General features: G+C 52.8%; 7 protein-coding genes across 7 annotated transcripts; 5 read left to right on the forward strand and 2 right to left on the reverse strand.

Annotated features, from left to right (window-relative positions):
* Positions 1-615: 615 nt before the first annotated feature.
* On the reverse strand, positions 616-2,432 carry BDP81DRAFT_513084 (cytochrome P450; the record flags this gene model as incomplete). The annotated part of the gene is made up of 4 exons (XM_060595811.1): positions 616-854; positions 923-1,685; positions 1,771-2,281; positions 2,337-2,432. 4 exons carry the CDS (start codon positions 2,430-2,432, stop codon positions 692-694), a joined length of 1,533 nt encoding a protein of 510 aa, XP_060448606.1. The 3' UTR covers positions 616-691.
* Positions 2,433-3,445: 1,013 nt separating this feature from the next.
* BDP81DRAFT_313003 (FAD binding domain-containing protein) lies at positions 3,446-5,175 on the forward strand (the record flags this gene model as incomplete). The annotated part of the gene is made up of 5 exons (XM_060583857.1): positions 3,446-3,580; positions 3,637-3,904; positions 3,961-4,352; positions 4,393-4,811; positions 4,881-5,175. 5 exons carry the CDS (start codon positions 3,446-3,448, stop codon positions 5,173-5,175), a joined length of 1,509 nt encoding a protein of 502 aa, XP_060448607.1.
* Positions 5,176-6,238: 1,063 nt separating this feature from the next.
* Positions 6,239-14,353, forward strand: BDP81DRAFT_513106 (beta-ketoacyl synthase domain-containing protein; the record flags this gene model as incomplete). The annotated part of the gene is made up of 8 exons (XM_060595812.1): positions 6,239-6,459; positions 6,515-6,648; positions 6,709-6,822; positions 6,883-7,037; positions 7,114-7,561; positions 7,627-7,720; positions 7,781-13,445; positions 13,502-14,353. 8 exons carry the CDS (start codon positions 6,239-6,241, stop codon positions 14,312-14,314), a joined length of 7,644 nt encoding a protein of 2,547 aa, XP_060448608.1. The 3' UTR covers positions 14,315-14,353.
* A 753-nt stretch (positions 14,354-15,106) lies between these two features.
* BDP81DRAFT_392027 (uncharacterized protein) lies at positions 15,107-15,965 on the forward strand (the record flags this gene model as incomplete). Its single annotated transcript, XM_060587645.1, has 3 exons — positions 15,107-15,194; positions 15,254-15,600; positions 15,660-15,965. 3 exons carry the CDS (start codon positions 15,107-15,109, stop codon positions 15,963-15,965), a joined length of 741 nt encoding a protein of 246 aa, XP_060448609.1.
* Positions 15,966-16,599: 634 nt separating this feature from the next.
* Positions 16,600-19,303, forward strand: BDP81DRAFT_459280 (uncharacterized protein; the record flags this gene model as incomplete). Its single annotated transcript, XM_060593522.1, has 3 exons — positions 16,600-17,385; positions 17,493-18,776; positions 18,842-19,303. The coding sequence occupies 3 exons, from the start codon at positions 16,600-16,602 to the stop codon at positions 19,301-19,303; spliced, it is 2,532 nt and encodes an 843-aa protein (XP_060448610.1).
* Positions 19,304-20,236: 933 nt separating this feature from the next.
* Positions 20,237-22,091, forward strand: BDP81DRAFT_314096 (family 47 glycosyl hydrolase; the record flags this gene model as incomplete). Its single annotated transcript, XM_060583962.1, has 2 exons — positions 20,237-21,877; positions 21,972-22,091. 2 exons carry the CDS (start codon positions 20,237-20,239, stop codon positions 22,089-22,091), a joined length of 1,761 nt encoding a protein of 586 aa, XP_060448611.1.
* Positions 22,092-22,345: 254 nt separating this feature from the next.
* BDP81DRAFT_392029 (Alpha/Beta hydrolase protein) lies at positions 22,346-23,920 on the reverse strand (the record flags this gene model as incomplete). Its single annotated transcript, XM_060587646.1, has 1 exon — positions 22,346-23,920. One exon carries the CDS (start codon positions 23,918-23,920, stop codon positions 22,346-22,348), a length of 1,575 nt encoding a protein of 524 aa, XP_060448612.1.
* Between the last annotated feature and the right edge of the window lie 3,880 nt (positions 23,921-27,800).

Genomic DNA, 27,800 nt, shown 5'->3' on the forward strand with positions numbered 1-27,800 from the left:
TAGCTGTTAGCTTTCCTGACGAAAAGCATACAGCAGGTCCTCTCCACGTTGAATCTTTGGGCAGTCATTGGTCAATCAGTCCATGTCACTCAACGTCACCGGCTTCGTTGGACCCTGCGCCAACGTGCTCCAGATGATGCTTGGCATTGGTCCAAAAGCTTGAGCTCTTCAAATGACATGGGAATCTGATAAAAGGGTCCATCGCGAGGTGGGGGCCGTCAGTGATCCGAGAGCAAGGGACTTTGAGGACGAGAATGAACGGGGGAGTGGCCCATGGGTACCCCTGGGTGCGGTCCGCTGACTCGGACGTCAACCGTTCTGTTGCTAAGTGACAACTCGGGGGAGGGGGTTCGATACAACCGGGTCCTTGACTCGATTTTACGGAGATGGGTTCGTCCGATTATGTGTGATGTGTTAGAAGGAGGGCTTGGTCGTCGTGATGACAGGTCGAGCACAAGCTCTGCTCGAAGTCAGAGTCAAGATTGGTCTACAGTAGGCGTAGGACAAAGTGCAGGGAGATGATTGCTGCTAGAGTCGCATCAACAATGAATATCTCTTGATGGCAAGATGCGTTTCTACAGCAGAAATATCAGTGTGATTAAACTACACTGTCTACGACGGCTTTTCTATGGTTCTGTAGTTCTGGGCGAGGCATCTCGCGCAGCGACTTGACAAGTGCTCTAGAAGGACTTCAAGAAACTACTCTAGGGCGTAGCCTAATCATCAAAGGAACCTTCTCCCACATAATATACGTTCCTTGCTTGCTCCACCAATCTTCAGAAGGGTTCTCGAGCTCAAAGTCGAAATTCCAAATCATCTTGGCCATCGTCAGGCTCATCTCGGCGTACGCCATGCTGAGAGATTGTCAGCGTCTTCTCCAGTTTCTCGTTTCTCTTGCAACCTCCTTGGAGGGGCTACTCACGCTCTTCCAATACAAATACGTTGTCCATACGAGAACGGCTGGACTGCCGCCCTGTCGTCATCAACGAACTCAGAATCGGGGCCCAGCTCAAGCCATCTCTCAGGAATGAACTCTCGAGGCCTGCGGAAGTTGTGTTCCGAGTGTCCCGCCGCGAATTGATTCACAGCGACGGCGTATCCGCCAGGAACCCATCTGCCATCAATGACCTCGCCCTCCCCCGGAACCCATCGGGGCAGGGACCCGGGCGTCGGCGGATACAACCGCATGCCCTCGTCAATACACGCGCGAAGGTACCTACAATTCTGCGCAGCAACTATTGTAATATCCTCCTGCGCCCTAAACTTGCCACGAATCTCCGCCTTTACCTTTTCGAGCTTCTCCGGGTTATGTAGCAGCAGGTACGTCAGGCCAGACATGCCGCCGGCGGTGGTCCCGCTGCCGGCGACGATGAAGGTGCCCGCCAGCATTGTAAGCTCAACGTTAGTGAGCGGCTTCTCCTCCGTGTTGTCGAGGATGTAGGACATGAAGTCCTTGCCCGGGTTCTTGGCTTCGATGCGTTGTCGTACTTTGGCTTCCGTCATGGCGATGTGCTTACGGCGAGACTCGGTCACGCGGCGCGGCGCGATCCAGGTGAGATGGTCGAACACGCCGTATTGTACTGTTAGTTGGATCCAGACGTAGGCTTTTGCGCGCGTGCTGATGAGGCGGAGCCAGGGCTGGTCGGCATTGTTGAGGCAGTTTTCAGAATTGCCGAAGGCGAGGTCTGGGTGAACTCTTCGTTAGATTCGCAGGGTTGACCTCCCCAACCTCACGAGCCGAAGATACTGTGAATCAAGCAGGTCACTCACCGTTGAGAATGTCGAAAGCAAGAAGATTGAACCAGGTTGACAAATCCACCGCGCCCTCTTTACACACCTTTTTGAGTTGATTAACAAGAGTATCCGTATAGTCCTGAAAGTAGTACTCCTGCTCACGCAACGCACGCTCAGAAAAGGCCGGGTTGATGACGCGCCGGAGCTTCGCGTGGCCCGCCTGATCCTCCGTCATTAGCGTCTTACGGCCTCCCATGGTCGGCGGTGCGATGCCACGGCCGTCGAGGGCCTTTGGGAACTCGGGCGTGCGCTGTCCGTAGATCTTCTTCCAGGCTGTGGAGCTGGTGTAGGAGAGCTCGTCGGGCGCGATGCGGACGACGGGGCCGTACTGGTCGTGGAGCTCGCGGATGCGCCAGGTGATGCGGCCCTTCATGTTGACGTAGTTCCATGGCAGGCGAGAGATGGCCCAGAGCTTGGGGCCTGGGTAGTGCCGTAGCGGGCTGAGGTAGAGGTAGTAGAAGCTTCTGCAGAAGATGTATGTCGCGATCTAGAACATTGGTGAGATTTCGGTCTGAGAGGACTATTTGGTTTACTGAACTTACCAGACAGAGAGAGGTGATAACAGTGTTGAAAGCTGAGATTGCTGGAAACTTGCTCAGGTGAGCTTGAACCTGCTCAGGTAAGTTGGATATGACCATCGTGATGATTGGAAATTCCTCAACTCGACCACGGCGTCCGTACTTGTTCGACCCAGACAGTCTGCGTCGCCGTTGACATCAAAAAAAGCTTCTCAAGTCTCGCCCCTCGAGCTTGGCCCTTTCACTCATAGCTATAGCGGAGAGCTCGTCGGACCATGTCCCGCAACAACACGACCATGGCGAGGCTCTCCGCATGTGTCGGTTCAGGGTCTCCTGGGATAAAGAGCATCACTGAGCACGTCTGCCAATGAAAACCAAACATCGTCGCACGTTCTCACGGACCCGCAAAGAACCATCGTGGGATCCATACGGAGTGCTTGAGAGGAACGCGATAAGAAGGTCGCTGCGGTTTCCGAGAACTCGATTCATGCTGAGCGGGCCACGACAACCGGGGAGTCCCGGACTGCCATCTCCAGACCCTTGCATACCGGGCCGGACTGCTCAGTGACTGCCGAATCTTGCTTCCAGGAACGGAATCTTTGTAAAAACCCCTGGTTCAATTAGCTGCAGAAGAAAACTTTATTTCCGAGACATCCTGGAGCCGAAGCACGAGTCAATGCTTGTTTAGAAAACAAGCTCATTACCCCGGTCTTGGCCGTTCAGTTCAAGACTTCGAGGGGCTGGATCCATGGAGATTTGGAAATTCCACGGGTTTTGTTCATGGCACGTGGGAACAGTCTGCCAATGAACAGACAATAGGTCCTTCGCCACGAACCTCTGCACAGAAATGACAGAAAATCCGCTCTTCAGTTGCGCCCGTACATAGTCCGACTTCTGGCATCCCTGGCTGGTCTCAGATTAATGTGTGGGGATGTTGAGGACATGGCGGAGTTGAGCCGGTGGTTCCCTCAGGTAGAGAAAGGATGATGATTTACTCCACATGTGATGTTTCCGAAACCGGCTTCGAATTCATTCATGCAGTCCGATGGAACATTGCTGTCGAGCTTCACAAGTATCTGACTGCTTGGCAAACTGGCCATGACCTCAGCTTAGCATTCAAAGACACCAGCATAATGACGAGAATCACGAGCCCCGAGACTATCCGGGACGAACTGAGACCCAGACTCTCGGCCGGAGCCTGCATTCACCTCACCGACTCTGAAGAGTTTGGGAGATCCAACCTCAGATTCACAGACTATGAGCGTCCGGTCAGTCCGGAGCAAGCTTCGACCCGAAGACTCATGCTGACTGCAGATTGCCACAGACGTACCTTGCGGCTGTCGAGCCGGCGTGCGAAGAAGATGTGATTCAGGTCATGAAGTATGCCCGGGAAAAAGGCATTCCGTTCGCGCCACGGTCAGGCCACCATGCTGTTACTACAACAATGCGGCACCTGAAAGACGGGATTCTCATCGACATGCGCCCGCTGAACAAGCTGGAATTTGATGCCGATGAGCGACAAGTTACCGTCGGTGGAGGCGTCATAACGGATAACTTTGTCAAGTTTCTTGGCTCGGTTGGAATGGAAGTCAGTAAGTACTCAATGCTGAGTATAGCATCTTCAAGATGTAAGCTGATACAGTTGCAGACGTCGGTTCCTGTCCGACAACGGGCGTCATAGGAGTGGCATTCGGAGCCGGCCTCGGCCGCCTTCAAGGCAAATACGGCTTCTTGCACGATAACATGGTGTCTTGTAAGCTGGTACTCGCCGATGGTAGCGTTGTTCTGGTGTCCGAAGACTCGAGCTCCGAATTGTTCTGGGCTATCCGCGGAGCTGGGCACAACTTTGGTATCGCGCTAGAAGCTACGTTCCGGGTATATCCCCAGGCAAACAAGGGCATACATTACACTTGGGACCTGGAGTATACTGTTGAGCAGTGTGATGCTGTCTTTGAGACTCTCAATAACGTTCATGAAGTTATCCCGGCCAATTTGGCCATCTTCGTGCTGTGGGTTCGCCAGAGCGAAGGTGGTAGGAAGGTGAAGAATGCTTATCCAACCTTATTCGTGAACGCACAAGGCTAACATGCCATCTTCTCAGCACCACATACTTGTCAATCTTGTTTGGTCTGGCCCCGAAGCCGAGGCAGATCCATGGGTCCAGCAGTTCGAAGACCTGAAGCCCGTTATCAATAGCGGAAAGGTGATCACGACCTGGGCTGATCTTCCGTGGAAGACATACAAAGGCATGAATCACGTTCTCAGTAAACCAGAGGTCTGGTCCAAAGCGCCCTACAAGATGATGGGAGCTGCTTGCGTGGAGAAGTTTGACCTCAAGACCACCCGGGCATTCTTTGAGAGTGTCAGATCCATGAACGAAGAATGGGCGGGCAAGGGCTTCTTCGGAGCCATGTTCGAATGCTTGCCCCACCAAAAAGTACGAGAGCTGCCCAGCGAAGCGACGGCGTTCCCTTGGCGCTGGGGTTCGAACCATTTCTTGTAAGTTGATTGACGTACCGAAGCTGTTGCTTTCACTCGGGGAGAAGCAACACTGACTTATTTTCACAGAATGCTCATGGCGACGCCGTTGAAGCTTGAGTTTAGAGAGAAGTTCGAGGAGCATCTTGATCGATGGAAGAAGGAGTTCATCGCAACGTCGGGTTACGGTCGATTGCAACAGTACGTGAACTATGGCAACACAACATCTTCGATGCGAGATCCCTCAGAGGCACTTTATGGGTACGAGCCGTGGAGGCTAGAGAAGTTACGCGCTTTGAAGCATCTTTACGATCCTGATAATGTGTTTTGCTGGTATCAGCCTTTGGTGGAGCCCGAAGCTTCGGATGTTGCGAATGTTATTTGACATCTCAGTGTGTTTATCAAAGTCCTATGTAGATCTATCCAATGGCAAATGATGAAGTTCTTTGCATAGATGCAACTCATACTTTCGATGAGCACCGAATAACTTCCTGGGAAGGAAGAGCGAGCGTACATAATTCGATGGTCCTCTGCATGCTCCGCCACCGGGACCGGTGCAAATGCACAATCAGCCAAGAATATTCATATCCTTGAAACACCTCGGAGACGTACTTGGGTTACTCCCCGTGTCTACTTCTTGCACAGAGCCGCCGGCAAGACGCGTCATGAATCCATTCCAGCTATGCCGGCGGCAACTCACCCAAGGGAATCTTCATTACCAGGACAACTAAAAGGGCCCACGTGCTGCGAGATGTGTTGTAAAGACTCAATTGTAGCATGGGTATGATTATTCGCCAATCGATCCAGGCTCCAGCTCTGCTAGGGTATCCCGAGACCCGAGTCAGCGGCACCGCGAGTGCTCCGCAACGTAATATCAGATGCGAGACCCATCCACCAGGGGGTCCAATTCAACTGCCCCCGTCAAAAACGGAGCCTGTTCTTGTTGGAACCATACATCCCTCGGATTCCTCCCGTACTTGGCAGGACCCTTGGCGATCGGGATGTGGAAACGCCCCGGCTTCAGCACATAGAGACATCTCTGCCATTGTGTCGGGTTGTCACCGCTCTGGCGTAGTCCTGCTGCGCACAATACCGGGAGACAAGAGGCCGACAACGTGCCTGAAGGATATGACGGTATTGGGTGAAAGACGTCGTTTCGATGGAGTCGTTCGGACTTTGGCCAAGGTAGGCATCTTTGTTGTTATCTGATGACATGGATGGACCTCATCTTGAGGCATTGCCATTGTGAACGGAAATGCGGAATCATCCGATCGAAGTTGCATCGAAGCAGACATATGATACCTGAATCTCTTGTAATTCTTCTTCATATTCACCTTAGTTCTCTCTGACACTCTCGTCCTGCCCAACCTACCTTCCACTATCCTGCTAAGATACCCAAACGCTATACCTATGAATAATTCCCATTCTCTCTTTCCCCATTACACAACATGCCGTTCATTGACGAGCCCACCCGTGCTGAAAGCACATGTCAGCCCATCGCCATCATCGGCATCGGGCTGAGAGCCCCAGGCGATGCTTCTGACCCAGAGAAGTTCTGGCAGATGCTCTTGGACGCTCGCTCTGCACGGTCCGAGATTCCCAAGGATCGCTACAACGTTGATGGCTTTTACCATCCTGACCCTGAAAGACTTGGAAGCATCCAGCCCAGGTAAGCCAATCATCGTTGAAATCCTTTACTCTTCCAGCCTCATCTTTCTTTTCAGACATGCGCACTTCTTGAAACAAGACTTCAAGGTGTTTGACGCACCATTCTTTTCTGTCACACCCAAGGAAGCTAAGGCTATGGATCCGACTCACCGGATGCTCCTGGAAGCAACATACGAGGGGTTTGAGAATGGTAAGTCTACAACAATCTAGCAGAGGTGAAAGAACACCCCGTTTGCTAATTGTTCATCAGCTGGTCTGAGACTGGAAGACGTCTCGGGAACTCAAACCTCATGCTACATTGGTACCTTCACCGGAGACTTCCCCAACCTGCAAGCTCGTGACAACGAAGGACCCTCTATTTACCGTTAGTACCCAGTCCTGCTATTCTGTGTTCTAGCATTGCAATATTGATACCTCATTGAAGATGCTACCGGCCTTTCTTCATCCCTTGCCTCAAATCGGCTTTCGTGGTTCTACAACCTCAGGGGTCCCTCTATGACGATCGACACTGCATGCTCATCTAGTCTGACGGCCTTCCACCTGGCTTGTCAGAGCATACGCACAGGAGAGGCAGAGATGGTGAGTGTGAAACGAGCACATAACAAGAGTTCCCCTTACGAGCGGGGAGATTGCTGACACAAACCTTGTGCGACAGAGTGTTGTTGCTGGCGCCAATCTCATGTTTGGCCCAGACATGTCCATCCTGCTCGGTGCCGCCAAAATTCTCTCTCCCGAGGGAAAGTCCAAGATGTGGGACGCGAACGCCAACGGCTTCGCTCGCGGAGAAGGATTTGGCGTCACTATTCTCAAGCCCTTGGATGCCGCGCTTCGCGACGGCGATACCGTCCGTGCTGTTGTGCTGGCCTCAGCAGCAAACGAAGATGGCAGAACCCCTGGTATCTCACTGCCGAATAGCGAAGCTCAGCAGGAGCTTATACGCACTGCATACCGCAAAGCTGGCGTTGATCCTGCAGAGACTGGCTACGTTGAGGCACACGGCACGGGAACGCAAGCTGGCGATCCTCTGGAAGCCCGTGCTATTCTCAAGACGATAGGAGCCCAGCCCAGCCGCAAGTCTGAGCTGTATGTTGGCTCGGTAAAGAGTATGTTCAGCCCCGTTTTGATGTTTCTTTGAACTATTGTCTCTGAACCATTGCTGATTTCGCAGCCAACATCGGTCATTTGGAGGGTGCTGCTGGTGTGGCTGGTGTTATCAAGGCTGCCTTAGCCGTCGAAAGGGGACTGATCCCCCAGAACTTGTGGTAAGTTCTACCCCTAGGGGGATTCTTGTCGACCATCTGACTGATGCATGTTTTGTACAGGTTCGAAGAACTCAACCCCCAGATTGAGTTACCAGAGAACGTCAAGATTCCCACAACCCTTACCGTGTGGCCTCATAGCGGCCCACGACGTGCTAGCATCAATTCTTTTGGCTTTGGAGGAGCCAATGCCCATATCATCCTCGAGGATGCTGCATCCTATCTCCTTCGCCATGGTCTCCCAGGACGTCATGCGACCGTCCCTAAGCCATGCCTGCCTCATTCTCCTTCCAGCAGTTCCAGCGATATCGGCTCTGAAACAGAGACGACGAGCATCATCAGCCCGGAAGATCCCAGCTCAAAACTCTTTGTGCTTTCCGCCAATGATCAAGAGGGCGTTAAGCGCAACGTCGAAAGAATGATCGACTATCTTGCCACCAAGACCTCTGGCCAACCTCTCTCAATGACTGACCTTGCCTATACCCTCTCTTCGAAACGGACAACGTTGCCCTGGAAGTCTTTCGCCATTGCTTCCGACATTAACAGTCTCTACCAGAGCCTCGAGACCATCCCCGCTGTTGTTAGATCGTCCAACTCATCTGTGCCGGGCGTCGCCTTCGTGTTCACTGGCCAAGGAGCCCAGTACTCCCAGATGGGCAAAGGTCTCTCCGTGTACAAGGCTTTCAGAGACAGTATGCTGCGCTCTGAAACAATTCTCAAGTCTTTCGGCTGCTCCTGGACGTTGACCGAAGAACTGGATCGCCCCGAATCCGAGTGCAACCTACGCCGAACGGACTACAGCCAGCCAGCTTGCACTGCCTTGCAAATTGCTCTCGTTGATCTTGCCAAAGAGTGGGGTGTTAAGCCTGTCGCCGTTGTTGGTCACTCTAGCGGCGAGATTGGAGCCGCCTATTGTGCAGGCTTCATCGATCATGAAGCGGCGGTGAAGATTGCATGGCTGAGAGGTCAGGTTTCCAAGACTGTTTCCAAGCACGGCGGTATGTTGGCCGTGTCTGCGAGCGCCGAGAGCGTCAGCGAGCACCTTCAATCCCTGAAGCTCGGAAAGGCCATCGTCGGCTGCCTCAACAGTCCCAAGGCTTGCACGGTCTCTGGTGACGATGTTGCTATTGGCGAATTGCAGGAGATTCTCAAGGAAGCGCAGATCCCCTGCACTCGCCTGCCGATGGATGTGGCCTACCATTCGTTCCACATGGAAGCCGCACGAGAGAGATATGAGGCTGCTCTGACAGGCATCCCTCATCGATCTTCCGACATTCCCATGTTCTCCTCTGTGACTGGAACGCTTGTCACTCCAGAGAAAATGACACCTTCCTACTGGGTGGACAACCTGGTTTCTCCCGTCAACTTCGTGGGCGCCGTTCGTTCTCTTCTGCACCATACCCAAGGCAAGGCCCGATCTCATGATAGGTCTGCGTTTGCCAGTGTCTTTGTCGAGCTGGGTCCTCACTCGGCTCTGAGAAGCTACCTGCTCGACACATTCTCTACTGAGGACAGATTCTCGGACCTGTCCTATGCCACGATACTACGACGCAAGTTCGATGGGGCTCAAACTGCTCTGGAAGCTATGGGACAATTGTGGACCAAGGGGTGTGACGTTGACATCAACCGCGTCAACGAAGTCGCAGCTGAGACCGGTATGCTCGTGGACTTGCCACCATACGCATGGAACCACAAGCTCTCCTTCTGGGACGAGTCCTACCTCAGTCGCGAATACAGACTTAGAGAGAAGCCACGTACCGATTTGCTTGGATACCGAATCCCGGGCACTCCGGATCCCACCTGGCGCAACTTCCTCCGGTGCAATGAAAACCCCTGGATCCGCGAACACAAGGTCCAGGGCGACATCCTTTATCCCGGGGCGGGTATCGTTGTCATGGCTATTGAAGCAGCCCGTCAGCTTGCGGAAGAGAACGCCACAGAGGAGGTCTACGGATACGAACTCCGCGATGTTGCTATTGACACTGCCCTGAGAGTGCCGGACACCGACAAGGGCATCGAGGTGATGATCCAACTGCACCCTCGTCGCACTGGTACTAAGGCTGGCCCGTCAGCTACCCTCAACGAGTTCGCTGTTTCTTCTTGGTCGGAAGACATCAAGGAGTGGACGGTGCATGCGCGAGGACTGGTCTCTGTCACCTACAAATCGTCTCTCTCTCCGGCCATGCAGCGCGAGCTGGGCCTTGAGAACAAGCGCTACGCGCAAACCTTTGCCGAAGCCAAAGAGATCTGCCAGAAGCCTGCACGAAGCTTTCTTTACGACACTGTTGAGACCATCGGCATGCAGTATGGCCCGACTTTCCGCAACATGACCGAGCTTTTCGCTGGACCCAGTTCAAGCTACGGTATCATTAGTGTACCGGATACCAAGGCCATCATGCCCAAGGGTTTCGAATACCCGTTCGTGGTTCACCCAGCGACCCTCGACTCTGTTCTGCATCTTCTCTTCCCTTCCATCAGTGGAGAGGATCAATCTCTCAGCGAAGCAGTTGTGCCATTCTCGTTTGATAGGATCTTTGTCTCTGCGAAACTCTCCACAGTCCCTGGAACCAAGCTTCATGGATGCTCCACAGCCCAGAAGACCAGCTACACCACTTGGAAGTCCTCTATCACCATCTCCGAGAATCTCTCTGAGCCCATGATTATTATGGACGGGCTGTCTTTGGCTTCTGTTGGAGAGGGAGACGCATCTCAGACTCAAGAGACGAGGGCCTCTTGCTTCGGGCAGACTTGGCACGAGGACTCGGACTTGCTGGAGCCCTCGCAGATTAAGGAGCTTGTCTACAAACGTACCCTCAAGAGCAAGGATGACGACTCAGTTCTTGACAAGCTTGAGTACGTCTGCCTTGTTCACATTTACCGTTGCCTCGCCTGGCTCGAGAGTGAGGAGGGCAAAGCTTTCGTGCCCCAAGATGGCTTCTGGAAGTCTTATGTCGAGTGGATGCACGATACTATCAAGCAATTCCCTCCTCTTGCTACCAATGAGGCGGAAGTTGAGGCCGAGCTTGACGCCGCGCGCAAGAGAATCGTTCTGTCTGAGAGTGGTGACATAACGGTGCAGATGGTCGACCGCATCGGAGAGAATCTGAGCAGGATTTTCTCTCGCGTAGTCGAGCCGTTGCAGGTCATGACCGAGGGCGATCTTTTGTACTCCTTCTACCGTGGTGCATTTGGAACCAGCTTCAACACCAACGTTGCTGAGTACGTTGGATTGATCGCCGACAAGAGACCCGGTGTCAACATCTTGGAGATTGGTGCTGGCACCGGTGGCACCACGTACCACGTTCTGGAGCGCCTCCGCAATGCCGATGGAACTTCCAAGGCGGCGAAGTACTGCTTCACAGACATCTCGCCGGGATTCTTGGCCAAGGCGGCCGATCGCTTCTCGACTGACGCATCCATCATGGAATTCACCACTCTCAACATCGAAAACGAGCCTACCGAGCAAGGCTTCACGCCTGAGACCTACGACCTCATTGTCTGCGCCAACGTACTTCACGCCACCAAGAGTATTCAAGAGACACTCGCCCACTGCAAGTCGCTCCTCAAGCCTGGTGGTCGTCTTGTGCTCTCTGAGGTTACGATCAAGCGTATCTTCAGTGGATTCATCATGGGCCCCCTTCCTGGATGGTGGCTTGGCGAGGAAGACGGGCGCATGGGTGGTCCCCTCCTGGATGTCGAGGAGTGGAACACTGCACTGAACCTGGCCGGCTTTTCGGGTGTCGATGTCGACATTCGCGGCGATCGCGAGGCTTCCAAGGAGCCAGTCTCCTTGATCATCTCGACGAAGCCAGAGAAGCAGGTGTCTATCTCCTCTCAATTTGTCATCGTCAGCACAGGCTCCGAGCTATCTGAAAAGCTTGCACAGTCTATTAAAGAGCATTTCGTATCTACTGGTCAAGATATATCGATCGCTCAATGGAACGAGGTCTCGGAGAGCCAGGTCGACGGAAAGTACTGTCTCTGCCTCGCGGAGTGGGAGAACCCCATCCTTGCCAATCTCACGGATGCGAACTGGGAGAAGTTACGTCAAGTGATTCTTGGCTCCGCCGGAACCCTCTGGATCACTGGAGGTGCTGCAATGGAATGCGCTGAGCCGATGAAGTCGTTGATGGTTGGTCTTTCAAGAGCCATTCGCAACGAGGACGCAGGCGTCCGGCTAGCTACCCTCGACTTGGAGACAGCTAGCAACATCAACTTCGAAGAAGCTGCCAGCAATGTCCTCAAGGTGGCTCTAAGCCACAGTCGTGGCGACGGCTTTGACGGCGAGTTCGCTGCTCGCGGCAGCACCGTCTATATTCCGAGAGTTGAGAGAACTCTCAATGTCGACGGCTCTCTTCGCAAGTATGAAGCCAAGGGACAACCGGAGCTCGTCTCGTTCAAGGGATGCGGAAGGCCTCTGAAGCTCACCATCAAGACACCTGGTCTTCTCGATACCTTCAGATGGGAAGAGGATGAGACTTACTATCAGCCTATGCTTGAGGACTGGATCGAGGTCGAGGTCAAGGCAGTGGGTCTCAACTTCAAGGATGTACTCGTCGCTTTGGGCAATCTCGCCGAGAACAAGCTCGGAGTCGATGCATCTGGAGTCGTCACTCGCGTCGGCTCAGCGGTCTCGGATTTCAAGGTCGGCGATCGTGTCATGACCGCCTCTTGCGACACTTTTGCGACCCACGTCCGCTTCCCGGCCAAGGGTGCCATTGCCGTCCCTGAAAAGATGACTTTCGAGGAGGCGGCGTCGATGCCCCTCATCTTCCTCACGGCTTACTACTCCCTGGTCACAGCCGGAAGCCTAGTCAAGGACGAGAAAATTCTGATCCATGCCGCTGCGGGAGGTGTTGGTCAAGCCGCAATCATGATCGCACAACGCAAGGGCGCCGAAATCTTTGCAACTGTCGGCTCGGACGACAAGAAGCAGCTCATCATGGAGCAGTACGGAATTCCCGAGGATCACATCTTCAGCAGCCGTGACACCAGTTTCGCAAAGGCCATCATGCGGGCTACCAACGGCCAGGGCGTGGATGTCGTTCTCAACTCCTTGGCTGGTGAAGCTCTTCGCCTCTCATGGCACTGCCTCGCCAAATTCGGTCGCTTCTTGGAGATTGGCAAGGCCGACCTCTTCGCCAACACGGGTCTCGACATGAAGCCCTTCCTCGATAACAAGAGCTACATTGGCGTCAACCTCCTCGATTTCGAGAACAATCCCACTCCTCGCGCAGTCGCTCTCTGGGAAGAAACGGCCAAGCTCATCCACGATGGCTCCGTCAAGCCCATTGCGCCGATCCAGCTCTTCTCCATGGCCGAGGTTGAGAAGGCCTTCCGCCATATGCAGGCCGGCAAGCACATGGGCAAGGTGGTCGTTCGCGTAGACGATTCCGACATGGTTCCTGCCGTTCCTCGTATGCCGAGTGTGGACATCCATGCCGACGCCACCTACGTTGTTGCCGGTGTCGGTGGTATCTGTAAGGAGATTGGACGCTGGCTTGCCGAGAAGGGTGCTAAGCATCTCGTCCTGCTTTCTCGCTCTGCCGCCAGTAGCGAGGAGAACATGGCTTTTGCCTCTGAGCTTCAGAAGACTTACGAGGCCAACACGTACGCATATGATTGCGATGTTGGCGACAAGGCTGCCCTTCAAGAGGTGCTGGAGGACTTGGAGGCAAAGGGTGTCCCTGCTGTGAAGGGATGTGTCACCGGTGCCATGGTTCTCAGAGTAAGTCCAAGCTTCAACTACATCAGGATGATTCTGTGGCTAACAACTCACAACAGGATACTCTCTTTGACAAGATGACTGCGGACCACGTCCGAACAACCGTCGGACCCAAGGTCCACGGTACCTGGAATCTGCACGAGCTCCTCCCGCGAGACCTCGACTTCTTTGTGATGCTCAGCTCCCTCGCCGGAGTCATGGGCCACCGTGGACAGGGCAACTATGGCTGTGGCAACATCTTCCAGGACTACTTCGCGGCGTACCGCCGCAGCCAAGGCCTGCGTGCCATGACCATTGATATTGGCTACCTTCTCAGCGTCGGCTTCGTGGCCGAGCATGACGAGTATGTAGACCACGTCAAGGCGATGGGCCTCAAGGTGATGCACAAGAGCGACCTCCACGGCCTCATGGCCACGGCGCTCGAGGGCTCCGAAGCGCACCCGCCGCAGGTCATGTGCGGACTCCCCTACAACGAGCACGATGACGCGTGGTACTGGATCCAGGACCAGCGGTTCGCCGGCCTCAGGAAGACCGCCGCGGGCTCCGGAGCCGGCGGTTCTGCCACCGTTTCCCTCCGCGACGAGCTGGTTCGCTGTGGTAAGGCGGACGACGAGGCTGTGCACCTGATCACCTCTGCTCTTGTGCAGCGTCTGGCCAAGTTGATGATGATGCCCGAGGACGATGTCGATGCGGGCAAGCCACTGAGTGCTTATGGCGTTGACAGTTTGGTTGCTGTTGAGGTTAGGAACTGGATTGCTAAGGAGGTGGCGGTTGAGGTTAGCGTGTTTGACATCATGGCCAATATCCCCATGAGGCAGCTGGCGGCGGATTTGGCTGGGAAGAGCAAGTTGTTGGTCCAGGAAGCTTCATAGAGTGCATGTTTAGTTGTTTAGATCGCTGGAGATAGGAGTTTGGGAGAAGTTTGGTTTGGTTTTGGTTTGGTTTTGTTTTAGTACTTCTGCTTTGGTTTCAGTTCAGTGTGTGCATGCCCTATAATGACTGGCTGTAAATATGTCGAGAGACAAAGCGGGCAGACACGGTTTGCTGTACTTAAGAAGAGAAATATTAACTAAAGCCTTCCTTGACTGCACGCACAGTGCTACGAAATCCCAGTGCTCCTATCTCTTAAAGCATAGCTCTTGATAGAACGACAGATGAAGCATACGCCACACCTGAAGCTCTTAAAGATGAATCGCTCATTGAACCACTCACCGGTCTATCTCAGCATTACCGACAGCTTGACTCCGACCATGGCGATGTTCACTGGCCCCTGTCTGCAAGGTTGAGGGGAATACAGCGCTGAATATGTTTTTGGTAAGGACATAATCCACTGACAACGGGGGCTAAGACTGACAAGCTTTGGCGATGTTCATGACTCGCCCCCTGAAGACAAGGGATCCATCAGCGGAAACCCTCTCGACAGCAGGACCTGAGCGCCTGTCACTTGTCCACGTGCTTGACGCTGTTCGTTGATATCAGTCATTGTCTTTGCTTCTTATCTCGAGTTCCTTCGGAGGGCTAGAGTCTGATTTAATTGTGTTTAACAGTCAATCGCTCTTGATTCTGGTCACTTATCTCTCACTTTCACCACCTTCTTCTTGCCTTCAGTCTATCGTTGCTCACAACGTATGCTTCCTTAGCAGTAACGTTAAACTCCAGTAACAATGGCGTCTCAGACTCTTGCACCAGCGGCTTCAGTGCCTCATCCCGCTAAAGAAATGAAAGTCCTTTCTTTGGGAATGACACGGACTGGTTCGTCCCCAAAGCGCTGTAACTCACACATGCCTACAGGGCACTAAACAACTACCCAGGCTCTGCTTCCATCACCAAAGCTCTCACAATCTTGGGCTACCAAGGAGTCCACCACGGCATACAGGCCATATCTTCACCCCGCGAATGGGCGCTCTTTTCTCGCGCCGCGGACTCGGTGTTTCCCACACTCCCGACTCACAACGGCGCGCCGTTTACCCGCAAAGACTGGGAATCCCTCTTCGGCTCATACGAAGCAGTCACTGACATGGGTTCCTTCTTCGCGCTTCAACTCATTGAAGCGTTTCCAGAAGCCAAAGTCATCCTCGTTGAGCGCGACGTCGACAGCTGGTTCCATAGCATGGACGAAGCCATCTTCAAGACCACCTGGGGCTTGCGCGCGGACCTGGTCATTGAGTTTCTGGGGTCAGGGCTGCTGTCCCCAAGGACCGGCTTTTGGAGTTCAAGTTGGAGGACGGCTGGGCGCCGTTGTGCGAGTTCCTCGGTAAAAACGTCCCGGGCAGCGTTGAGTTCCCTGTGGCGAATCAGAGGAAAGAGCATCTTGAGCGCGTCAGAACGAGACAGAACCGGTTCTTCAAGCTCGCTTTCTTTACTGGTCTGCGGAAGGTGATGCCATGGGCATTTGGTCTTGGGGTCGTTGCAGCGGGCGTGTACTTTACGAAGCCGACTTGGAAGCCAAGTCGGTTTGGATTGGATGAGCTGAATCGCGTCTTTGAGACAACACTGAAAGACATCCAGCTCCAGTTGAAGTAAGGGGCACAAATCTTTCATCGTTGGTTTGCTACTTCGCATGTATGTAATGTAGAATTGGATGTAAGATGTCTCGTCCGTACTTGTTTAATGTAACTCAAAGTATTATTCAAACCCGCACGAACGATGCCCTTAAGACTCAAACCAATGAGGGCGCTACGAAGAGATGCCTGCTTGCGCACTGTTCCCATCCCATCAGAATGAATTGGATGCGGTTTAAGCAAAACGCAACGGATGCTCTGGCTAGCAGCCACTCGGAGATCGCTCCGGCGCCCAGAGCCGAGGCCTTCCCGGAAAGGAGGGCGATTATCGGCAAGACCCATTGATATCGGCCCCACTGCTTTCTCCGTCCGGGTCCGGCTTCTAGCGGTGTCCCCCGCAACACGTCAGAATCCTACGAATGACAACATCAACTCTAGTCCACTTCAGTGCACGAAGCCCCTGTTCATCACATCTTGAAAGATTATCTTAGGGTTTGGCAAGCTCGAAGTGATGGTCGCATCGCTACGCCGTTCCTCAGCCCTGCTATTTCCGTCTCCATACTTTTTCTCAGTCCCAATTCCATATCGGGTCGCTATATTCTCTACGCGTAAGACTCTTAGGGCAATTCAACTATTGGGAAACTCTCATCTCATCAATGGAGTCTAATCGAGAAAGAATTGTTCGATGGCTCGGAAAAGGACCACCCTCAAATCCAGGTGTCACATTTGGAGTACCTTGGCGACAAGGAGTCTGCTACCTCTCGAATACCACTTTCATTTGCAAAACAGAGAGTGAGGACGAAATTCCACTACAAACATGGCCAACAGCATTCTGGCCTGACGGATCTGTGAAATGGACAAGTCATGCGATCCCTGCATCAGCGACGGCAGATGGGAGCTACCGCGTCGTTGTGATTGACTCATCGGACGCCATGATACAGACTACAGATACGCTCACAGTCGAGGAAGACTCAGACATCATCTCAGTTGACACTGGAAAGATGAAAATCACTTTTGGAAAGACAGGAAACGAGATCATCAAGGAAATTATTAATGCTAAGGGCAGCACGGTTGGTGTCCAAGGCAGGTTGGCTTTGCTTTCTCAAGATCGCATTTATGACGCCGATAAAGCGGACTCTCTTTTGAAGCACCATAGCTTCTACGGGCAGATAAGTTCGGTGGAAGTCGAGCAGACTGGTCCTATTCGTGGTGTCATAGCCGTTCGCGGAGTCCACGTTGAAGCATCTCGAGAATTTGAGCCGGCTGTCGAAACCCACCAACCATGGGTACCATTCACACTCAGATTCTACCTATATGCCGGGTCCAGTCATATTCGGATACTCCGCACCATCATATACGACGGCGATACAAAGGACTTTGTTCGGGGCATCGGGATTCGCCTCAAGATGCCTCTCCAGGAAGAAGCGGCCTTCGATCGCCATGTATGATTTTCGGGAGCAGGGGGCGTTCTTGCTGAGGCTTCCCAGGGGCTTACTGGGCTTTGGAAGGACCCTGGAAAAGAAGCCAGATCGGCTCAAGTGCAGGGCAGGCCTCTGCCGTCCCTGAAAGTTGGAATCCGGAGCTGCCACAAGCCTCTCTGCGCTGGGTACCCATCTGGAATGACTTCAGCTTGCATCAACTCTCGCCAGATGGTTTTACGCTCGAGAAACGACTGAAGGAAGGTCACCCGTGGATCAAAACCGCGAGCGGTACCAAAGCGGGAGGGGTTTTCTACGTCGGTGGCGCAAATCGAGGAGGGCTGGCCATAGGTTCGAGACACTTCTGGGAACGATACCCAACCGGGATCGATATTCGAGGCGTTGGTGCCTCCCAGGAGGACACCGAGGTGACACTATGGCTGTACGACCCCAAAGCTGGGCCTATGGACTTTCGTCCCTATCATGACGGGTTAGGCCAGCAAGGTTTTGATGATCAGCTAGACGCTCTGAAGATCACTTACGAGGATTGGGAACCGGAGCTTGGGACGCCTTACGGGGTAGCGCGAACGAACGAGTTGGTGATTTCCGTGACGGACTCAACGCCAGATGGTGATGAGTTCTCGTCACTGATAGACTTGGTTCGAGATACTCCAAAGTTACAGCCTGCCCCGGAAGTCATTCACCTCAGTCAAGCTTTTGGTACATACTGGTCTCCACTGTCAAAAGTCCTCTCACCCACAGATGAACGTCTCGAGTTCCTATTTCAATTCTACCAGAAGCAAGTGCAACAAAGGCGTTGGTACGGCTTCTGGGACCACGGCGATATCGTGCACACGTATGATGAAGACCGTCACACCTGGCGATACGATGTTGGCGGATATGCCTGGGATAACTCAGAGCTGTCGCCAGATCTATGGCTTTGGCTGTACTTTCTGCGGACCGGCCGAGCTGATGTGTTCAATATGGCGGAAGCATTGACTCGTCATACCGGGGAGATGGATGTATACCACCTTGGGCGGTACCAGGGTCTCGGCACACGACATGGCGTGCAGCACTGGAGTGATAGCTGCAAGCAAGCCCGCATATCGAACGCCTTGTATCGCCGTTTTTTCTACTACCTGTCTGGCGGTGACGAACGTGTCGGAAAGCTTCTCGAAGAGACGCTTGATACGGATCAAAAGTTTCTGGTCCTTGATCCGTGCAGAAAGGTCCGCAAGGACCGAGAAACCTACAGCCCAGATGTACATGCAGTTGAGATCAGTCTGGGAACGGACTGGGCATCGCTTGCAGCTTCCTGGCTTGTCGAGTTTGAGCGACGAGGGCCACGATGGACCGAAGCCAAGAGGAAGCTGTTCAGGTCCATCGAAGGGATCGGTGCCCTGGGCAACGGCTTCGTTACGGGGAATGCGACTTACAATCCCCCAACTGGGGCCATCTCGCCACTGCTTCAGACCCTGAGAACAATGGAGTGATCAAGGTGTCCCATCTATCAGCGATGTTCGGATTGTTTGAGGTGGCGGCCGATATCCTGCAGCAGTTTCCAGAGAAAGCAAACGTAACTGGTTTCAGGGACGCATGGCTAGAGTATTGCACCTTTTTCAATGCCAGTTTAGAGGAACAGGAAACCCGATATGGTAGACCTGGCTGGGGCAGACTACAGCTAAGACAAGGACACTCTCGCTTGACAGCCTTTGCGGCGAGCGAGCTGAACAGGCCTGATTTAGCTGAACGTGCGTTGGAGGAGTTTGAGAACGGGGTTGGATTTCGGGACTATGGTCCAGACATAGTCTGGAAAAGTACACCAGTGAGCAGAAATCATGTTCTTGAGCCCGCAGACGAGGCTGCTTGGGTTTCTACCAACTGCACTGCATTGTATGGTCTGGCAGCTATTCAGAACCTGGCACTGTTGCAGAAAAAGTAAGGGCAGCAAAGTAGAAGAACGTTCAAGTCAACTACAGCATCATAAGGTGGAGTTTGCTAAAGTATCTCATGTGTTGTTGATGAAGGCGCGCGTCTGCAAGAGGTTAAGAACTCGGCAACTCTAAACGCGACGCGTATTGCAGGCAGCAGAGTGCGGCAAACTTTCCTTGATGTTGATCCTGACAAGTCTGTAATACGATACCGGCCGTTACACCTCAATACAAAACTTGTTGTGATTGTGTGGAGGTAATAAGGTTTTCAATGACAACTCAAGTTGAGTGGGATCAGAAACTCAGTCAAGTAGGGTCTTGGAATTCCCGGGTTCGTCCGTCCTACAACGCGGATGATCAGCTCATCAAAAAGCCTGAATTGGTGACAAATTGACGAATGGACAAAACAATTTGCTGGAACATCCCAACTTCCAGCCAAACGCGAGTGCTCGCCTCGTCGGTTTCGGCTCCGTCCCGTGCGTTGGTAACCAGTAGGAGAGGCGTTGACGGGTACAAGGAGGCGGCATTGAATTTGAGTTTGTCCCGCAACTTGATCGAAACTGTTTCGTCTAACAGACATTGTCGATCACTGCACTTTAAATTGATAGCCCGCCATGTTTCCGCCAGCAGAGTTCGCTGGAGCATGGCAATGCTACCTTCCTGCAACAAACGCTATCCGGCATGGAGCTCTCACGGCCCAATCTCTGAGTGTCCACAACGACGATCCGCGTAACCCTCCACCACAAATAGCCTTTGAAACTGACCGAAATTACCGAGCTATATGAAGCTCGTGTCTGTCCAGACCTTTCTCAATAAGGACAGTTTGTTCGTCTCAATGGTAGATTGGCTGCTTTATACAGCCATCTTACCCTCGTCTGGTCACATCTGCTTAGATCCGGAAGATCGCACGATGCGCGTCTGGTGTTGAGACCGTTGAGATGCGCATGCACTCAAAGAGCATACTTGCGCCACGGCGCCCCGTCCGCTTGGCTGTCTTTCTCGCCGCAGCTTTTGTCACAGTCTTTTTACTTTTTCCTCCATACGAGTCTAGACCGATTCTTTTGTTCCCCAGCACTAGCAGCAGCAGCCAGCCCGAGGAGATCATATTCTGCAAGAGTTCTTTCGACTGGGCGACTTTGGAGCAGCATCACCCCGTCACATCCTTCAAGCCTTTACCGACAGGCAAGCCACTTGGCCTCCCATTAATCCAGCACGAGTTCGGCGTAGGCAATCCGCATCCAGAGGCACCGAAGCGACAGAAAGCCGTCCGCGATGTATTCATCCGAAGTTGGAACAGCTACAAGAAGTTTGCTTGGGGTCGAGATGAGCTAGCGCCCGTGAGTGCCGGGGCAAAGGATACATTTGGAGGATGGGCTGCCACTCTGGTGGATTCTCTTGACACCCTCTGGATCATGGAGCTCAAGGATGAGTTCCGCGCCGCGGCCAATGTTGCCGTAAAGTTGGATTGGGCCAACACAACAGCTACCAGCGTAAACATGTTCGAAACCACGATTCGTCATCTGGGCGGTCTACTAAGCGCATACGATCTCAGCGGCGAACCCGCCCTCCTTGACAAGGCGAAAGAATTGGGAGACATGCTTTACATGGGGTTCGATACGCCAAATCGACTACCAGGGTTTTGGGTCAACTTTGAAGACGCCAGGAAAGGAACTCAGCTAGCTGGCACGCATGACCCATCAGCTTCTCCGGGCTCATTGGCCATGGAATTCACACGTCTATCCCAGCTGACGGGTAATCCGAAATATTTCGACGCGGTGGATCGCATCACGAGGTTCCTAGAAGGCACACAATTCAAGTCGAAACTTCCTGGGATGTGGCCGAAGATGATCAACTTCAGAGAAGAACGAGTCGACACCGATCACAGCTTCACGCTGGGAGCGTTATCAGATTCACTATACGAATATCTGCCTAAAATGTTTGCTCTACTCGGCGGTCGAGATCCATCATACGAGAAGATGTACATCGGAGCGATGGCCATTGCAGAGCAGCACATACTATTCCGACCCATGGTTCCAGATCGAGACGACATCCTGTTTGCTGGTGATGCCTTCGTCTACGCTGAACGGATCGAGCACGTATCCAACGGCCAACACCTCGCATGCTTTGCGGGCGGTATGCTTGGTCTGGGAGGCAGGCTCTTTTCCGTCGACAATCATGTTGTTCTAGGTGAGAAGGTCGCACGAGGATGCGCATGGGCGTATGACGCGTTTCCGTCCGGTGTGATGCCGGAAAACTTCAATCTCATCCCTTGCGAAGCCCGGAAAACCGGAGATACCCAGAAGGATGACGAATGCCTCTGGGATGAGTCGAGATGGAAGAGCGAGGGAGATCCAAGGCTGTCGAAGGGCTTCCGAAATGCGCGCGATCCAAGATATATCCTCCGTCCTGAAGCTATTGAGAGCATATTCCTGTTGTACAGGATGACGGGCCGACAGGATCTTCAAGATATTGCCTGGCGAATGTTTGAGTCGATCCTGAAGGCAACAGAGACGGAGCATGCTCATTCGGCTATAGCTGATGTTACAGTTCCGCCTGATCAGACGAGAAAACTGGACGAGATGGAGGTAAGCACTTGCACACGTCGAGTGATAGATATCCGATTCGATTGCTCCTTACATCCGAGTGACAACACGTTTTGCTGACTTCTTCTTTCTATAGAGCTTCTGGCTTGCCGAGACCCTCAAGTACTTTTACCTCATATTCTCGCCACCGGACCTCATTAGCCTGGATGAGTATGTCTTCAACACAGAGGCACATCCATTCAAAATTCCCAAATAAGCAATACTGCAAAGCCGAGGAAGACCTCGGCTCTCTAGATTTCATAAACGCACATATTGATTCGGGTTGTGGTCATAATTAGTGCACTTAAGAGACCCACGCATGCGTGGAGAAGTTGGAAACAAAGACTGAAGAATACCTAGTATATGACTGAAGGATATATAAAATATATACATGATGTTCATGACCTTTGAAGGCAACTGATGCCATTTCCTTAGAGGCCGTGAAACCACTAAGGCACGTGTAACGATGTCCTAGTAAGTGACCAGGGTATCGAACCATTGGGCAAATAACTCAATCTGGTTGTCCTTGGCAATAGGAAGGGCTTGGAAACCATCACCAAGCTCCATCACTGTCGCACTGGCGTTGCTTCCAGGAGCCCACTTGTCCAAGCCGTCTCCATTCGGATCGCCAGTCTTGATAAAGTTGACCCAGTAGTTGTTCATAATCTCGGCAATCTCGTAGTCCTCGCTGGTCCATGGGGAGTCGGTTCCGTAGAGGTTGTTGTGGACATAGTTGATCTCGCTCATGTGGAAAGCGCCACGAGTCTGCCCAGGCGGGGCGTGATCCCAGATGTAGTTGTAAACCGACGACGTAGCATTGGCTTGCCACAACTGCGACCAGAAGAATGTTCCCACCTTCGAGCGGTCAGTCCATTGGGCGTTCTCGGCTGCCGAAGCCGTAGCCGAGTCGTTGGCAGGGTATGCGGCGAGGAACTTGTCCTGCCATGTGCTGAATGTCTCGTTCAAGTCGGAGATGTAGGTTGCAAGAGTGATGTTGAGGCCGTATTCCGCCCCGCTCTCGTCTTTAGTGTTTCCCGTCATGACAGGGACATCCTGGGCAATTCCCTTCTTTAGAGTGTTGATGTAAGTATCCGGCATGGCGTAATAGTCGAGCGTAGCTGTAAAGCTGAAATCTGAATTGAGAAAGTCGGTGACTAAGTCATCCATCGGCAGAGCGCGCATGCATGCGATATCAGAGCAGTTCAATGAAGCCATGTATCTGCTCGCTGTGTCCATATTCACGTCCAGGGTCCGGTAGTTTTCCGCCAAGCTAGTGCACAGAGGATCGTGAGGGTCGCGGACGCCAGACTGGATGATTGCACCATGGAGAGGAACGCCGTGCAGAGGGCCGTTGAGCATGTGGTAGGTAGCCGCCGAGCCGGCGGACTGGCCCATGACTGTGATGTGGTCCGGATCACCACCAAAGTTGGCAATGTTCTCGTGAATCCACTTCAAAGCGGCAAACTGGTCCAGCATACCGTAGTTGCCCGAGCTGTTCGATCCAGCGCTGCTGAATCTCTCCTGGTTGAGCTCAGGCGCTGCGAGCCAGCCGAAAGATCCGGTGCGGTAGTTGTAGTTGACGTATACGACGCCCTTGTCGGCAATACCTGCTCCGTCGAATAGCGGCATCGCCGCGGTCGAGCCGGCTGGATAACTCCACATGACAACGGGCAACTTAGCATCCGTTGAGTTTGCTGCGCTCCAGACGTTGAGGTTCAAGCAATCTTCTCCGATGGTGTAATCATCTGTACCGCTGCCCACAGCAGAAGGGCAGACACTGCCAAATGACTTGGCGTCGAGAGTTGAGTTCCATGCGACGATGGGTTGAGGAGCCCTGAAGCGATTGTTGCCTGCGGTAGATGCACCAAAGGGAATACCCTTCCAGACGGCGATATCTGCCCAATTGTCAAGAGACATATTTGCCGGGGAGCTATTGAAGACCGGGTAACCCTGAATCAGTCCATACTTTGTCTGGATGGTAGTATCGTAAAGGGCTGCGCTTGCGGCCTGGACTAGCGCAGCACTGACGGCGGCTTTTTGTAACATTGTTGGCAGAAGAATGAGGCAACTCGTTCAAAAGAGTGTAAGAGTTGAGGGCCAACAAAGACTGGGTGTGAATTGATAACCTCAAGTCCATGAGATGTTTCGCAGCAGCCGACAAGGCTCAATATAAGGTAATTTGAAAGCCTTTACAATACTTACATGTTTGGCTACTAAACATCGCTTTACGTTACACTTGAATTAGCAAGGATCGGTGTAGCCGTCGTGGCTCAGAGCTCAGAACATGGCCTATGGGGTGACTGCTCCTAACGGATATAGCGGCTTTACTAGCATTCCATCAACTATTACCATGGCTGAGCCTCGAGCGCCTAGGGGATGCATTACGCGGCGACTGTGCTTGCGATCGTCGCCTCGGACCTTTCCCAGCTTTCGTAATCCTTGTCTAAGTCTTCGTGGGGCTGGTCCGAGAAAATACCACCAAATCGTTCATTGTGCTCACCACAAAACGACCCATTCGGCCGCAACTAAGGTAAGGAGAACGGTGAAGATACTCCTAAGAAAACCGCCGAAACCGAGACCGAAGCTACTTTGAAACTTCTGATGTGATTCTTGGTTCACAGCAAACTCGCACCAAGTGAGTAAGGGAGGTCAGTAGATTGGGGTTGCGTCGCCCAATGACATCATATCGGGGTCGGTGTGAATTGGAATTGATGCAGCCATTTGCTCTTAGTCCAGAAACATGCATATCTAACAATCAGTTCGCGTCAGCTCTGGGTCGACCTAACTCCTGACTTTCAACATACAGCTTGATTTTCGCCTGGGAAAAGATTGCAATCCACAATGGAAGTTGTTCGCAAGTGGAATTGGGAGTGGTTTTTGTGGCCAGATCCTAAATTGGAGCTGAATAACCCATCCTGGCCCGAATACGGTAGGTGAATTGAGAACGATAAATTGAGCTCCTGTCGTGTGGTCACAATGTGGGCATTGAGATGTGTGATAGAGAACGGTTATCCATTGAAAGTAGAGAATAGGTACGAGGCTCGCTCTGAAATAGGTGATGCGAGCGAGTGTGGGCCTCGGTGATTATGTAACCGAGGTCACGTGACGGGTAGTGAGGCCACAGATGGTTGAAGCCATCACGACAGTTCCTAAACTAGGGTAGATGCGAATGGATAGAGGAGACCAATTTCTTTTCCGAAATTTGCCCGAGTCATTGAACAGGAACGTTAGGTGAAGACGGTAGCCTGTAACATAGTTTAGATTAGTATAGACCATGTCGGCATAGCGCCCGGCACGTCCTTTTATTACCAGACGTTAAATACATCATCATCATCATCATCATAAACTAGGGTAGTGAGCACGAACTTCTGAACACATACCTCGAAAGGTACCCACTGTTAGTAATTGTTAAGGTTATAGAGGGCTACGGCCCACTGCACTATCATCTCTCAACATCAGCCCATACGAGCTGAATTCCACGACCATGGCGGTCTCCCTAGATGTAGGGCCATCGATCACGGTTCACGGGGACGCCGGTATATCTCGGCGGTCGGGACGAGTCCGGAAGCCGACTGCAAAGGTCAGAGTGGTTGAGCAGGTTAACCACCAGGACAACTCTGAGCTTAAAGACGAGATCAACAAGCTTTCGAATCTTGTCCAGGACCTCCTACGTCGGGACGCCGAGAGGGAACAGTTTTTGAAAGACTGTTTGACGAAGATCGAATCCTTGGAGAGAGAGCTTCAGGAGGAGAAACAGCGTTCAAACCGGCATCAACGTGGTCTAGCAAGGTCTATACACGCTATTAGCACAGGGCCTAGCGAGACTGACCTGAGTTCCCAGGGGCATCCCTCGCACACAACCCAGAACCAGCCGCCCCTAGTCCGTTCATACGCGGCGGCGGCGAGCCAGCCACTATCCAGAAGACAGGATAAACCAACGCCAGCCAAACAAGCCGCAAAACAAGCTACAAACCGGGCGGCCTTAAAGGATCTACGCATCTTCGCGCGTCTATCGCCTGAAAGCCCGCTTCGGAACGAGAAAGCCTACGATATATATATCTTCGTTCGGGAAAGGCTAAGTCCCCAAGCCCGAGAAGCCCTCAAGGGGATCGACTATATCAAGACAGGATTAGCACTCCTACCTTCGTCAATGGATAGTACAAAAGTCCTACTAGAGAACAGAGAACAGATCGCTGCCCTTCTCCAAGCGCAAGCGATCGAGCAACGCGATACCTAGATCCGAGCCTATATCACAAACGTCCCTTACACCAGGCATTGTCTGGTAACCAACACTGAGCTGGAAATCACGACCGAGGAGCTCCTTGAAGAGATCCAGGTCTCGACGAAACTCAAGCCTGAAAAAGCACACTTCTCTAGGAAGGACGAAGTCGAAAGGCTAGGCACGGTGACAGCCTGGTTTAAGGCGGAAGCCGTAAGGCAACTACCAAGACGCCTCCGTTTGATGGGGGCCAGCGTTTTTATAAACCTGCAGTTCCCGAAGGAGAAGAGGTCTCCTCAATGTCTCCGCTGCGGCGGTTTTCACAACGAACGAACGTGCACCAGAAGGAAGAGATGCCTCAAGTGCAGCTCTCCTTCCCACACAACTGATCAACACCGGGCACCCTGCGGCGGCACTGAGGGTCACGATGGCTGCGACTGCCCCTTTAAATGCCCGTCGTGTAACGGGCCTCACGCCGCCTTCGATGCGACTTGCCCTATCTAACCCAAAGTGGTGAAGGGGGTAGTCCAGAGGAGGGATAAGGCTCAGCTACGGGCCATCCGAGCTGAGGGAGAAAGATTATAGAGAAATGCGACCCAGCAGTCGCATCGACATTCCCGTGAAGAAGAACAAGCGATGGACTATACCCCGGCGAATAAGATACAAAAGAAGAATATAGCCCTCTAAAACCCTGTAAATTATATAAGCGAATATGGGCAGGCGGGTATCCGCCTACGAAATAGCACTAAACCTGGCTTACGTAGCCCAGATCGATATACTCCTAATATAAGAGCCGTCTATCCGTTCGGAGGAGAGGAGGCTCATAAGATACCACCTAGGTTTTGAGACTTTCACCCTAGTAGATAACTAGACCGAAGACCGTCCTAGGGTACTTACCTACCTCCGTAGAGGAACTAGGGTACGAGGCGTATAAACACGGCCTCTACCCGATCTATCCACAGACCTGCTCTTCTTACGACTCCTCTTAGGAACGAAGGAGGTCCTCATAGTCATTAACGTATACAACGCCCCTCGTGGCTCTCTGCGATCTGGCCAGGCTCTTAGGAACATCCTAGCGGCCTGGCAACCCAAACCTGAGGATCGAGTACTGATTGCGGGGGATTTTAACTTATACCATTGGACGTGGCAGCCCGAGGCTACGAGTTCCCCGGACGCTGAAAACCTAGTAGAATGGGCAGAAGCCGCTAGCCTTGTCCTAATGTCACCTATAGGTGAACCCACGCACAAAGGCGGCAACACCCTAGATTTATGCTGGGCGTCCAGCAACCTCCATGGGGCTTCCACCAGCATAGAAACGTTACTACATACGATATCAGACCACGAATCTCTGCTTACCCGGGTCCCCTTGGCCCTGATCGATTCACCCAGCTAGACCCCGGGAAGGTTTCGGCTCGACACGATGGACGAGGAGCTTTTCCTCGGCATCATTAAACGCAACTTACAACCCATGCGCCGCACTGTAAGCAACATCCAAGACCTATAGTCTTTAGATCTCCTAGCACAACAGCTTACGGACTGTCTTATTAAAGCACTCACGGCTTCCACAAAGCGTACGCTCGGGAAAGTACAGGGAGACCATACTGGAGCGAGAGCTGCACACGTAAACACCGAGCCTATGCGAGTAAGCGAGCGATGTTAGTAAGACTCCGCGCAGCCGGAGTGAACTGCTAATGGAAGAAGAGGAGG

The sequence above is a fragment of the Colletotrichum phormii genome, assembly GCF_030913505.1.
Source record: "Colletotrichum phormii strain CBS 102054 chromosome Unknown BDP81scaffold_5, whole genome shotgun sequence".
NCBI classification, from domain to species: domain Eukaryota; kingdom Fungi; phylum Ascomycota; class Sordariomycetes; order Glomerellales; family Glomerellaceae; genus Colletotrichum; species Colletotrichum phormii.